A 15,231-nucleotide genomic window follows, 5' to 3' on the forward strand; every position below is an offset into this window, starting at 1 on the left:
GCTAATGCCCTACCACATGAGCCACAGTGCCACTTCTGGCTTTTTTGTCTTTTTTGCTTATGTGGTGCTGAGGAATCGAACCCAGGGCCTCATGCATGCAAGGCAAGCACTCTCCCACTGAGCCACCTTCCCAGCCCAGTTTATGTCTTTTTTTTCTTTTAGTTTATATCTTTACTAGTTTGTATCTTTCAGATGAAGTAATAATTTTTTCCTGTTAAAAGCATGTACAAATTACTGGTATTAATTCAGAAATTTCATTAAGATTATTAAAGTATATGATGTTTTTAATACCATACTGTATGTTACAAAATAGTTTTTTTTCCTTAAGAATAAGATTTGTTTCCTTTTTTTGAAAATTAGACAATTCAGACATGGCAGAACTTTTTATGGAATGTGAAGAAGAAGAGCTAGAGCCATGGCAGAAGAAAATAAAAGAAGTTGAGGATGATGACGATGATGAACCAATCTTTGTTGGAGAGATAGCAAGTTCAAAACCAGCAATTTCAAGTAAGCATTTACTTCTAGTGAAGCCAAGTTTATAAAGGTTTTTTGTAAATTGTAAAGATACTGTACAGAGGGGTTACAGTTACATGTGTAAGGTAATTAGTACATTTCCTATAGAGCATTGTTACCCCTCCCTTGTTTTTCCCCTACTATCCCTTTCCTCCCCACCAAAGGTGTTATTTTTAATAAAGGACAATTTGTGAATTATCTTCAGACCATCCCTGTCTTTCAGCACTTCCTACTTAAATTTGTGAAACAGAGGTACATTAACTATAGTGTCTGTATTTGATGTTGTAGCAGTTAGTACACTTAAATCCTTCTGCCTTTCTTGCAGGAACAACCTCTGTATCATTAGCTTTCAGTTAGAGTGATTGGACTTGACATTGTTATGTTATGGCAAGGACACCAGGACTTTTTCAAATAATCTACTCAAAAGAGTGTACAAATTCCAAGGAGAAAGAATTTTATCCCATTTTTGTATTTGTTTGTTGTAAGGCAGGAGAATTTATTTAAAAACATAAAGCATATAGTTCTTAATTATGGAAGTGATTAAAGGCACAAAAATCTACTTTAAAATTTTCCAAAAGCCTAGTACTCACTCTTCTTGCCCACAAATTGGAATAACAGTTTTATTAGAGAAAGAATTAATTTGAAATTTTCATACTGTTTCCTGTGGCAGGTTGATCATCTCTCATGGAGTGCTGTATGGCCTTTAATAGGAATTTGTCGAGAGAGCATTCATATTGATGATAATGGAACATTATTATACTATCCTGGGTTTTGTGTGTTTAGTTACAATGAGAGGTATTTTATTTACTGTATGATACACAAGGCTAAGGTATAAGATACGTATCCTTACAAACAAAGCATCTTTCTGTTTTCAAATTATCGTTTCTAGTCTCTTAATATATATTTCATATAAATAATGAATTTTAAAAGAATTATCATTTTTTTATAGATATTTTGAACAGAGTTAACCCCAGCTCATATTCAAGGGGAATAAAGAATGGTGCACTCAGTCGAGGTACAGTATTATTGTACTACTTGAGTTTAAAAATGAAGTATTTTGACAAGATTCACTGTGTATATATTCAATATATTGTATAATTTTAAAATACAGGTATTTCTGCTGCATTCAAGTCTACAAGTCAACACTATACGAACCCATCAAATCCAGTTGCTGCCTCGCCAGTAAATTTTCATCCTGAATCTAGATCTTCAGATAGCTCTGTTATTGTACAGCCTTTTTCTAAACCTGTAAGTGTTTTTGAAACTACACAGTCAGCCCAGAGATACATTGGATATTATTTACCAATATAAACAAAAACTAGATAAAAATCTGAACTATCATATGTATTCATCCCATAGAAGCACAGTTGGATCAGAAAATGTGACTGTCTTTTTGATAGCTTAACTGGTACCCAAAGGAATGACTACAGGAATTAAGTCCTCAACCTAGTAGCAAGTCAGAGAATATACTTTAATTCAATAGCTACTGTATCAAGAACTATGCTATCAAAACATGAATAAAAGTATTTAATGAATGTTGCATAATGGCAAAATATTTTAAGATTTCAAACTGGGCCAGGTGTTTTAAATTGAAAAACTCATTGAGAGACCATCATAGCTTTTTATTCTAAAAGCACAGCTTCCTGGTTTAGTTTCAAAAACCTTAATGGTATTATTATTTACTGAGCTGTTAATATATATAAGGGTTTGTGCTAAATGCTATATAAAATGAATCTCATTTAATTCTTTGATATCCCTGTGAAGTTGACTTTATTACTCCTATTTTATAGTTGAGGAAATTGAGGATTATGAAGGTTAAATGATTCATTCAAGATCACATAGTTGGCAGATGATGGGTCTAGGCTAAATGATAAACTACATGACTAGCCACACTTAAATATGATGTATGAATATGTACCTTTTTTTCCTGACAGGGGCTTGAATTCAGGGCCTTGTGTTCACCTGGCTTGCTTGCTCATCCTGGCACTTTTTAGCCATGTCTTTAACCTGGCTGTTTGCTTGTTAATTGGAGATGGAGTTTCACTTTTTTGCCCAGGCTGGCTTGGAACCTTGATCCTTGAGTAGCTAGGGTGATAGGCAAGAGCCACTGGTACTTTTGTAAAAATGGAAGTATTGCTTTAGTTCAATTCTCAAAGATGATCTGCAATCCCCTTGTTCTCTAAGACTATTTCAGGGGTTTGGGAGTGAGCACTGCTATCATTACAATTAAAGACACTATAATTGTTGAGTAAGCTGCTGATGCCCTAGTGTGGATGAAGACAGGCACAAATCTATACTAATCATTTATCTATTAGTTACCTGTCATGTTCTCACAGGAAAAAAATTCCCATTATACTCTGTGAAGTATTAAAACGTATGAAACATTGATTTACATATTAAGTACCAATTGATGTTATTAATTGTATTAATTCTACCCATTGGTATGTGTCTTTTAAAATATTCTGTATGATGAAATGGGTAGTGTATATAAAGCACTTCAAGAATGATGGTTTTCTTGAGGGAAAGCACTTGTGTAATTGAAGTGAGAGCCAAACTGTCTGACTTGTGTTAATTGAACACAACTTTTACTTGAAAGGATGACTGACTAACCCATGGTGTGTTTATTTGTTTGTTTACTTATTTATTTTACTGTTACCACAGTTAATGTCACTTAAGTCACACTTATCCCAAAGTCTTAATAAGTCAAGAGTCAGATCATAGCTTAGCTGGGTCCTCTGCTTCAGGACCTTACAAAACTGCATCTAAGCTGTCAATAATATTGCATCTCCTATAAAGCTCTATAGGGAAAGTATCTGCTTCCAAGTTCACATGGCTGTTGGTGGTATTTAGTTCCTTTAAAGGTTATCAACCTAAGGGTCTCTTTAGGTACTGGTGCCTCACTTCTGTAATCCTTGTTAGTCCTAGGATCACCATTCAAAGCTAGCCCAAGCAGGAAAGTCTACATGAATCTTATCTCCAATTAACCACCAAAAGGCAGATGTGGAACTGTGACTCAAATGGTAGAGTACTAGCCTTGAGTGAAAAAAACACAAGGCCCAGGACTGGCACAAAAACAAAAACCAATTAAGATTCTCAGTATCTTGTTGGGTCTGGCTCACTGATTCCCAGCACAGCTTTGTCTTATCAAAGCTAGAAAGGAAAGTCCTTAGCAAGGTGTCATTACACTTTTAGGCAACATACCCATGTACACAAGGTCTTTTGTATATTGTGTCATCTTTGCTAGATTCTATCTCCTAGAAGCAAGACAGAGATTATACCTGTGCTCAGAGCAAGAGGATCACAGGATATGCGTATCAGGAAGTGGTGATCATAGAGGCCACTTCTTTAGAAAAGTCTGTCTGCTACATGCAGTCAACTTAGTCTTGAAGTTGGCTAATACTTCCTCAAAATGAAACACTGCACCTGCCACTTCAAGGAAAACAACAAATACTGGTATCACTGCAAATGATAAAATCTGAACTTCAATAAAGAAAAAAAAAAAATCAGAATTTTTTTTCATCTTTTCTGATCCTAGAAGCTTCCCAGTATTTCAAGACTTTTCTGATGGGTATTAATAAATATGGTTTTTTTGATACTGTAGAATGAATATTTGAAATAATCTGAAATGATTCAATGAAACCAAATTTTACAAATAGTGTTTATGCTACAAAAAATATATGAGTAAAAGATTCATTTAAAGTATAAGATGATTGTAATTGAATGAAACAGCATACAAAAAGTCCACTGATAAAGTTTCAGGTTTCATACTGAAATAAACATTTAAGAAAGTATTAACTGGTGAGTTTTGGCATAGGATCAAAGTAATATTTGTACAGTTGTTTTACAATTCTACCAATACACTTCTTGATTACGTATTATCATGATGCCAAATACTCTTCATCAACTAAAATGTATCCTTGCATATTGAAAGCATAGCAGATCATAGGCTAATCATAGCTTTTGATTAAGGTAAACAGTAAAGAAATACTCAAAAATGTAAAATAATGCCACTCTTATGTGTTTGCCAGCCATTTTTCATAATGTTATTATGTTGATCTGTAATGGGTTTATTGTTATTTAAAATAAATTAATAAATGCATATTTAAATTTTTTCTCTGTTTTAATTTCTAGTATGGTAAATATCAATAACTAACATAAAACTTTGAGTTTAATAATTTTTAAATGTATAAAAGGATCTTGAAACAAAAAAAGTTAGGATACTTAGAGAAATGGTAATAATATGAAAAGTATAGAAATCTATTGAGTTTCTACCTTGGATCCTCTAAAAAGCAGAATTTTATTTATATATTTTTTTAAAAACATACAATAAATGGTCCTGAAGTAACAGTAAAAAGCTACTCAGAATATAAAGCTTTTTTGATGAGTTGAAATCAAATTAACTTACTGGCTCTCTCATATTTGTCATAAGCTGTTGGTTGGTGTTTAGGGGGAAGAAACTACAGAGACATAACTAATGTAACTAGGTAAAAATTTTTATAACACTGGACTTGGGAGCAGAGATAACAAAACAAAGTATGGTGCTAAAAGTTAAAAAAAAAACTAGAGCCTTTTAGGACTCAGAATGTTTTATTTCTGCAGGTGTAGTTTTAAATCAAAGTACCTCAATTGGTGGTTCCTAATCCTGGGGTCCTTTAGGCAAAGAGCAGTCTTTCCCCTTTGTTTGGATGGAGTCTCAAAATTATGTATTTTTAATAAAACTTAGTGATCTACTATGCAAAGTTTCAAATGATGTATTAAGAAATGAATTGACAATTCTATTTACAAGACTTTCCCCCTAAATTTTGGAAGCCACTAGTTTTAATAAATTACAATGAATAATTTTACATTTTATATCCTGTTCTCTATGTGTATGTATGTTTTGTGTTTTTATGGATTATCTTTGTATTAACACCTCTTACAGATAGAGGTTAATGCCATTATTATCACTTATAACATCAGTATGACATAGCTAAAGGTCATGGTCTTTATAGTTACTCATAACTGATGCTCATTTTAAGTCTAGTCTTAGTTTACTGGTTCATAAAATGGGATAATGCTAAGTATTAGTACTGTTTGATAACTGTTGATACAATGCATTTACTGCGAAGAGCAAGTGCATTTAACATACATAATTGTGGCTAGTTATTTCAATTTGAAGTATGAATAACTTGAAGTAGAGAAGTGACCTGTCCAAGGTTATGTAGTTTATAAAAGTGTGTCTTCTAACTTTCTGTAAAGTACTTCTTTTACTATTATTACATATGTTATATTATTACATATGTTGTTATATTTAATTATTTAACATATTGAATATGTGCTCTTCTCAGATTTTAAAAATGCTCTATTGGAGCATTATTTTAGCAAAGTATTTGTTTTACAATGGGTTGCTTGCTTTCTAGAATTATAGTAGTTAATTAATCAGAACTGTTTTACAGGAGAGTGTTTTAGCAATATTAACTTTATTATCGTTTTATTATCGTTTGCATTTTGGAAAATGCAAGTGAATATTTTCCATTTGTAAGGTGCATATACTTAGATAAAGTATTTACCTTGAAGTTAGATTGGGTTTGATTACAGCTGAGTCATATGGTGTGACTGACTTTTTTTTTTTAATTGAGATCTTTTAGACCTTAGTATCTAGTGTGGTTTGGGTTATAACAGTAACTTGGTTCTATAACTTCTTAACAATCTCATGTCAACTGAGAAGTTGTTAACAAAACAAAATTCTTGAAACTTAATTATCCTTCAGCTTATAAACATATAACAAAACCATTTAATACATATTGTTAAAGTAAGGAAAGTTGAAAATGCAGGAGAGTACATCAATCAGGACCCTGTTTGTTATATGTAATAATATACACTTATCATCTTCACTGAGTATTCTGCTTGGAACATGTCATTGGAACATTTTCCAAAACTTGATTCATGGATGCATGAGTCTAAATTTTAACTATTTCTCTGTTGGACCCATAGATTATAGGTATTTTGCTATGATGAATAATTCTCCATAAACTTCATTTCCTTGTGAGTTCTTCAAAGTGGAATAACTGGATCAAATAAGCCTTTTAGAGACTTTGGAAGCTACTGCTGAAATTTTTAGACAGCTCATCCTAGAATATCACCTATATACTTTGCCAGGAGTGAATGTCATCATTTTATTATTTATTTATTTATTTAGATCATGGGGCCTGAACTCTGGGCTTGGGCACTGTCCCTCAGCTCTTCAGCTCAAGGCTAGCACTCTCCCACTTGAGCAACAGAGCCACGTCTAGATTTTTTTTTTGGAGGGTGGGGTCTGCTCATGGGGCCTGAACTCTAGGCCTGGGCACTGTCCCTCAGCTCTTCAGCTCAATGCTAGTGCTCTACCACTTGAGCCACAGCGTCACTTCCGGCTTTTTTCTTTTTGCTTATGTGGTGCTGAAGAATCGAACCCAGGGCCTCATGCATGCAAGGCAAGCACTCTACCACTGAGCCACCTTCCCAACCCTAGATTTTTTGAGTAGTTTATTGGAGGTAAGAGTCTCATGGGGACTTTTCTGCCCAGGCTGGCTTCGAACCACAGTCATTAGATCTCAGCTTCCTGAGTAGCTAGACTTACAGGCATGAGCCACTGGTGCCCAGCTACCATTGTTAAACTTGGTTTATTATGTATCATAGTCTAACTCACTGAGAGATTTTACTGTATACAATAGTTATTCTTTATAAATAATATTGGGAAGTATTTTGTCTATTTATACTTAATGTATAAGTATTGGAACATATATCTCCAAATTATATTGACCACACTTTTTGTAGTTATACCAAATATGTGTATTCTCACATAAGAAATAACACTGCTTTTTTTCTTTTTTTTTTTGGTTGGTCATGGGGCTTGAACTCTGGGTCTGGGTGCAGTCCCTCAGCTCTTCAGCTCAAGGCTAGTACTTTACCACTTGAGCTATAGCATCACTTCCGGTTTTTTCTGCTTATGTGGTGCTAAGGAATCTAATCCAAGGCCTCATGCATGCAAGGCAAGCATTCTACCACTGAGCCACCTTCCCAGCCTTTCACATTGCTTTATATATAATTTTTGCCCCTTTAGCCCTTCCTTTAGCTTGGGATACCTTGATTGCTGGTGAAAACATTGAGATTCCTTTTGAATCCAATCATGAGACTAGGCCACTGGCTCAGATCATTCCTATAAATAGCTACTGTTTTAAACCCTATCTGCCTGGCATTCTTAATTTTTCACCCTATTGGTCAGGTTACTATTGTATTTGTCATATGAGATGGGAGGATTTCTGGCCTAGCACATTTTCCTGTGGGCTGATTGGAAGAATAAGGAGCTCTCTTTTCTCTTTCTGACCTCATAGCTTATAAATTTCTCCAAGATGGTTCCAAAATTCATAACAGTTGGTACAGTCATCCTAAATGCTTATGTACAATAGTACAGATTGATTCCAAATTGCCCCAACATTTTGGATATGGGATTTTTAAAGGTGTAGAGGCATTTATATTTATGGCAAAGTGTTTTCTACTTTTCTCCAGAGGAGAGTACTTTTGCCCAGAGGATTTGCTGGATTCCATTATTTGCTTCATGTTAATACTGCATCTTTAGAATAGTTCAGTGTGTCAGATAAAATTGAACAAAAATTTGTTCCCCAAATTAGGTAACTAAATAGTTTTAGTTTGTTAGTTAGAAATATGCCAGTGCTATTAGCTTGCTTTTTATTTTGGTAGATGATAATTTTGGCAAGTCAGTGATTCCCCTTGTGTTTTTGGAGATTAAATCATCAGAGGTAATCTTCTGGATGCTGGTATACAATTTTTCATTTATCAAAGTTTATGAAACAAAGTAACTAACTGTTGAATAAATGCAATGTTCTTCCTTTAAAATATTTTAACAGGGCTATTTAACAAAGTCATCCCGAGTTGTATCTAGTAATTCTTCTGAGTTACTGTTTGACTTGACCCAGGATACAGAATTACCACAGTACCAAGGGATACCAACAATTTCTGTAGCAGGTTGGTTTTAGTATTTTTTTTCCTTAAAATAACAAAAACAAATTTGTTGAATATGCATATGGCATTGATTTTCTGTTTTGAGTCCTTTGCATGTGAAAGGTTTCATGGGTTATATGGTTGGGTGCTAATAGTTTTTGAATGCCTTTTTTGAGTGATTTTTTAAATAAAATCTTGGTTAAACCATATTGAACTCATTCCTCTTTGGAACAAACTTTGAAAACAACCTTAAAATAATTTGTATGAAGTAAAGAAATATTTTAAGTACTCTTTAAAATATGAGTTTCAATAGTTACTAGTGTAAAAAAGCGAATGGTTATAGTTGATTTCTTGGTTAGGTTAGTATCCTTCTCTTCCAGTCAGTAATTCCAATGCAGTAATTAAATATGATTTTTAAAGTGTTATTGCAAAGTGGCTTCAACAAAGAGTGATATGTACATAGTGGACACTCAATACCCTTTGAAGAGATAATATAATTTATCTATTGAAGAAGATTTAAAGTTTTTTTATTGTGTTCTGAAACATAGTATTTCAATAACAAGATATAAAGTAATTTTAGCTGGGTGATGCTGGCTCACGCCTGTAATCCTAGCTACTCAGGAGGCTGAGATCTGAGGATCACGGTTCAAAGCCAGCCCAGGCAGGAACATCCCTGAAACTTTTTATCTCCAATAAAACACTAGAAAACCAGAAGTGGCGCTGTGGCTCAAATGGTAGAGTGCTCGCCTTGAGCTGCAGGGACAGCGCCCAAGCCCACAGTTCAAGCTCCACGACCAAGAAAAAAGAAGTTTTGTCTTACTGAAAATTCCCTGTAATCAGGATAGTTAATTCTAGTACAGTAGCAATTCAGATGTATCTGAAAGAATTGGCTAAACAGGTGTGTGTGTGTGTGTGTGTGTGTGTGTGTGTGTGTACAATATTAAATAGGTCAATGTGGAAAGTTTACCAGGCTTCTGTCAAGTTTTTTTTTTTTTTTTAATTTTCATAGTGGCACAATAGTGCCTAATACTTTGATACTTCTCTGAGGGTCATTTATGTAACTATTTTACTACTTCCTTAATAAAGCAAGTATAATCAAAGCAAACAGGAAGAAATCTGGTTTACAAAACACGTAGATTTTATTCAGATAATGAGTCTGTATCCTTGAGACTTTGGAATTAAACACAAATAATGATTCCTACTGTTCCTCTAGGTTTTCCAACACAGGGAGTGAAGCTTTAGTTTAAACAGTAAGATAAGTTGGAAGATGGATGGTTTGAGCCTTTTGTTATTAGGTTATTTTTATTCTTTTATCGAGTCTCTTAGTGTTAAGAATGGACATACTCATTTTCCCTGAATAGTGGATTAATACTCCATACCTGGAACTATCCCATTGGAGACATAATTTTAATTCTTGCTTTTTACTTTATTAAATAAGGTTTTTTTTTAATTTGCAGATAATTTAAATAAACTGTGGAAAAATATAAGGTTTAAAGGACTTGAAACACTGATGGTTGTGATCTATGATCATTATGAAATAATGCTAGTTAGCATGATTAATAGATTGCTGTCTGTGGAGATTATGGGACTCTGGAAAAGATTCAGTCTGAGTTTGATCTTGAATGAGAGTAAGATTTTTTTTTCTGCCAGAAATAGAACTTCTTGGGCTGGGAAGGTGGCTCAGTGGTAGAGCGCTTGCCTTGCATGCATGAGGCCCTGGGTTCGATTCCTCAGCACCACATAAGCAGAAAAAAAAAAGCCAGAAGTGGCGCTGTGGCTCAAGTGGTAGAGTGCTAGCCTTGAGCTGAAGAGCTGAGAGACAGCGCTCAGGCCCAGAGTTCAGGCCCCACGACCGGACTCCTCCCCCCCCCCAAAAAAAAAAGAAATAGAACTGCTTGAAGTAGAACAGTACAAGCTCAATAGAACAGAGATGTTAAAGGGTTAGAATTTAAAACAGAATTTAATGTTGAGATTTTTTAATGTTGTTTTATATCAAACTGATTTTTTTTAACCATTCAGCTTGTTATATTCAGTTGCTTAATTAAAAGTACCATTGGATTTTCAACTAACTTAAGCATCTCACCAGAATACTTAGGTGATTCAGAGAATTTTTTCCATGTACTTGTGGTATATCTGTCTGAAATCGAGTACATTGAAAATGGGGGGAAATTATTTTTATGTTTTTTCAAAAGATAACCCATTACTAGTGTGATGTTCTTATTTTTCTGTATATTTGTTCTTAGATTGGAATGATCTTTCCCTTTAAACGAAGATGTAAAAATCAGTGTAAAAATGGTAGTGCTTTCTATATTCCAGATATTTTCTTGGTGTGCTTAAATATATTATCTTGTTTGTCTTTAAGACAGCTCTAGAAAATAAAATCTTATAATTTACTGTATAAGGGAAACTGAGGCCCAGGAGAATTAAATAAACTAAGAATACCTAACTAGAGTGACAGAAGCTGGATTTGATTTTATGTTGTCTGGCCTAAAAGCCTAGAATGTTTCAAATATTCACTATTTCTACTTTTATTATATGGTTGAAATTATTAAAAATATAATGTGTAGACCAGGTGCCAGTGGCTCATGCCTGTAATCATACCTTTTCAGGAGGCTGAGATCTAAAGATCGAGATTCAAAGCCAGAGCAGGTAGAAATGTCCATTAATTAATTAATTAATTGGAAACTCCAATTAACCACCAAAAAAAAAGGGAAGTGTAGTTGTGGCTCAAGTGGTAGAGTACTAGCATTGAGTATAAAAGCTCAGGGACAGCTCCCAGGCCCTGAGTGCAAGCTCCAGGACCAGCACAAGAAAAATAATGTAAAATGCTGTTTTGTAATGCGCAAAGTACATTATGTGATATTTAAAAAATAATAACTTTGCCTGGCCTGGTTGTTGCCTAAATACCCCCCTTCAGCTAATGCTTTAAGTAAGGCTAAAATCCTTTAGCCTTAAGGTAATGGTTTTTAAATGGAAAAGCATTTTTAGGAAAGAAATTTCTATTCAAACACAAATATATGTCAAAGTCTAAAATAAAATGGAAAATTTTCCCTGTTAAACATACCCAATATGTTTCATAAAATCAACCTCTAAACTGTGAGGAACATATATAAAAACCCCTATACACTATTTCTAATATTTGTCTTTCTTACGAATGAGCAGAATGTTATTCAAGGTAAGTTGTTTCCTTTTGGTACAAAGCAACAAGCATGTAATACTCTGCAAAGCTATCTGAGTAGACTACTCTTCAATTTGTTAGGTAAGAAAAGGACTAACAATATATGAGCAATTGAATAAAAAAGTATTTTAAGGGTCCCTAACTTCTTGAAACAAAGATTATATTGCCATTTTATTTTTTACTGCTTTGCATATTGAAGCACTGAGTATCTAAAGATAAATAATTTGTAGGAATTTTATTCAGATACACATTTAAAGTTTTTGTTCCTTGGCTTATATTGAGCTGTCTGTTTTTAGATTTTTTTTTGTGAACCATGGGCCTGAACACTGGGCCTGGGTGCTGTCCCTCAGCTCTACAGCTTAAGGCTGGCACTCTACCACTTGAGCCACAGCGCCACTTCCAGCTTTTTCTGCTTATGTGGTGCTGAGGAATCAAACCCAGGGCCTCATGCATGCAAGGCAAGTACTCTACCACTGGGCCACCTTCCCAGCCACTGTTTTTAGATTTTTATTTGAAACATTTAGAACATTCTTGCATAGAATGATTGTTTTGCAGATATCAGTATTTGAATCCATGTAGCCTATACTAAATGTTTGTGTTGTTTATACTATATGAGTATATATCATTGAATTTTTATTATTGTTATTTCTGTGATTTAACTCATTTATATTCTGTATAATTTAGGTCAGACTATTTTACTGAGTTATAATCAGTTTCATCAAGTATCTTAAAATATTCCCACTGCACTATTTAAATCATTCCAGGTATGAATGAAAATTTGTTTTTATCAAAACGTCCTTCTGCTTCTGAAGTGAACAGTGTAAATCCAAAAAAACCCAAGCCTGGTGAAAGTGTTTCTGTAACAGATTCCTCAGCTGTATTCCCTGTAGCTAAATCTCCTTCACTGATGTCTCCCCAAGCTATGTCATCAAAAGGTAACTATGGATTCTAGCATAGACAAAAGGAATTGCTATAAAATTGTACATCAGTTTGGGAAATTGTAAATATGAAGTTTTCTTAAAGCTTGATTTTTTTTTCTTTCTTTTTTTTTTTTTAGAGGAGTGTTGGTACTGGGGTTTGAAGTCAAGGCTTCTCACTTGCTAGGCAGGTACTCTACCACAGAACCAAATCTGTATCCCTTTTTTATTTTCTTTTTGTTGTCACTGAGGGTATAACTTCAGGCCCTCATACTTGATGGGTGGTTGGCATGATACCACTTAGCTATGCCATGTTTTTTACTGATTATTGTTAGGATAGGGTCTTGCTTCTACAGCTCAGACACACACTTGAGCCTCATTCTGCCTACATTTAATCTTCCTGACCACCACCTAAGATCACAGGTATGAGATACTGTATCCAGAGTCTCCAATAGGTAGGTAGATTTTGCTGAACTTTTCTGCCTAGGAATGATCCTCCCAATGTCAGCCTTCCTTACAGATTGAGATGACAGATGTGTGCCATAGCACCCATCTATGAGTTGGGAATAGATTTCTCAAATTTCTGTCTGGGCTGGCGTAAACCATGATACGTCCATTCTCAGCCTTCCAAGTAGCTAGGATTACAGATGTGAGATACTGGTGCCTGGCTGTACTGGTTATTTTGAGAAGTTTTCCGTTTCTGCCCAGGTTCATGCCTAGACTGTATTCTATTTCACATTTCCTTTTGGGGCTGCAATAACAGGTATATGCCACTGTGCTCTTGAGATGCAGTGAACTTTTTTGCCTGGACTGGCCTGAAATGTTGATCACCTAATTTCAGCATCCCACATAGCTGGACTTGTGTGGTAGTACATATCACCCTACCTGCCTGTTGGTTGGGAACTTTGTTTTGGTTAGCCTTGAACCTTGATCCTCCTGAGGAAGGTAATATGTTTTGCTTTTTATTTTTTTTTTATTTTTTTGTCCGTTGTGGGGCTTGAACTCTGGACCTGGGTGCTGTCCCTCAGCTCTTCAGCTCAAGGCTAGCGCTTTACCACTTGAGCCACTAGGTAATATGTTTTGAATCATAAGTATTCTGAATTTATTTTAGGTGAAAATACTTCATCAAATCAATCTAAAGATGGAACACCTTTTCCACGAGCTTGTCCAAAGTGCAATATTCATTTCAATCTTCTGGATCCTATGAAAAATCACATGCAGGTAAACCTTTTAAAATTTTAGTTTTTTTTTTAAGTTTAAAAATCATTGAAGGGGCTGGGAAGGTGGCTCAGTGGTAGAGTGCTTACCTTGCATGCATGAGGCCCTGGGTTCCATTCCCCAGCACCACATAAGCAAAAAGAAAAAAAGCTGGAAGTGGCACTGTGGCTCAAGTGGTAGAGTGCTAGCCTTGAGCTGAAGAGCTGAGGGACAGCCCCCAGGCCCAGAGTTCAGGCCCCACAACTGGACCTCCCCCCAAAAAAATATATATACATATATATATGCTTGTTTTGATTTATGGCAAAATACTGTATTAATCATTATTTACTAAGCTATACTGTCAGTTTAGAATATTTTACAGTTATAACAATTCATCTGAGGCCATGTGTCAGACTTAAAACTAAGCTTTACATACATTATTTAATCTTTAGAAAGTTATTTGACGCAGGGCGCAGGTGGCTCACGCCTATAATCCTAGCTACTCAGGAGGCTGAAATCTGAGGATCGAGGTTCAAAGCCAGCCCGGGCAGGAGAGACCATGAGACTCCTATCTCCAATAAACCACCAGAAAACCGGAAGTGGCGCTGTAGCTCAAATGGTAGAGCGCTCGCCTTGAGCTGAAGAGCTGAGGGACAGCGCCCAGGCCCAGAGTTCAAGCCCCACGACTGAAAAAAAAAAAAAAGAAAGTTATTTGATAGTTTTTCCTATTATTAGGCAGTTAGACATAACTGGCATTCTAAACATGTACTAATTTGAAAACCCAGGTTTCTACAAACACCTGATTTTCCTTTTTAAAAAATTTATGAGCTATTTTCTACAATATTATATAGAAAATTAAATACAAGTCTGTTATTCTTTTCAAGGTATGGAATTTTATATTTGTCATCCAGACCTAGTTTATTATTTATATAATTAATAATTATATATTTCTATTTTTGTACTTTTGTGGACAATAAAGTTCAGAACTATAGGTTGTTACCATTTTTTTAGACATTTTTTTTAATTGTGAAAATACCGTACAGAGGGGTTACAATTACATGGGCAAGGTAATGAGTACATTTTTTAGCAAGCATTGTTGCCTCCTCCTTTGTTTCACCTTTCTATCCCTTCACATCTTTCCTACCCCCCACCCCTATTCCCCCCTCCCCTCGCCATTATTTCCATTTTTTAAAAAGATATGATTCTTAAATTGTGAATGACTTTTCTCTATAAAAGCTACCTCTTCAGGCCAGGTGCTGGTGGCTCACGCCTGTAATCCTAGCTACTCAGGAGGCTGAGATTTGAGGATCGCAGTTCAAAGCCAGCCCGGGCAGGAAAGACCGTGAGACTCCTATCTCCAGTAAACCACTAGAAAACCAGAAATGGTGCTGTGGCTCAAGTGGTAGAGCGCTCGCCTTGAGCTGAAGAGCTGAGGGACAGCGCCCA

At 35.2% G+C, this 15,231-nt stretch overlaps 1 protein-coding gene across 3 annotated transcripts in view; it reads left to right on the forward strand.

The window, feature by feature from the left end:
* The first annotated feature begins 223 nt into the window (after positions 1-223).
* The window catches only part of Znf280d (zinc finger protein 280D), a 59,332-nt gene continuing 44,324 nt past the window's right edge, over positions 224-15,231 (forward strand). The window contains exons 1-6 of one of the 3 annotated variants that reach the window (XM_013010124.1): positions 224-507; positions 1,463-1,528; positions 1,625-1,761; positions 8,400-8,517; positions 12,436-12,606; positions 13,700-13,809. In XM_013010124.1, coding sequence (XP_012865578.1) covers positions 372-507; positions 1,463-1,528; positions 1,625-1,761; positions 8,400-8,517; positions 12,436-12,606; positions 13,700-13,809 — 738 coding nt within the window. In that variant the 5' untranslated portion in view covers positions 224-371. The remainder of the gene's footprint in view (positions 508-1,462; positions 1,529-1,624; positions 1,762-8,399; positions 8,518-12,435; positions 12,607-13,699; positions 13,810-15,231) is intronic. The other 2 variants (XM_013010123.1, XM_013010125.1) reach the window with 2 other exon arrangements.

The sequence above is a fragment of the Dipodomys ordii genome, unplaced genomic scaffold (assembly GCF_000151885.1).
Source record: "Dipodomys ordii isolate 6190 unplaced genomic scaffold, Dord_2.0 Scaffold11, whole genome shotgun sequence".
Classification (NCBI taxonomy): Eukaryota; Metazoa; Chordata; class Mammalia; order Rodentia; family Heteromyidae; genus Dipodomys; species Dipodomys ordii.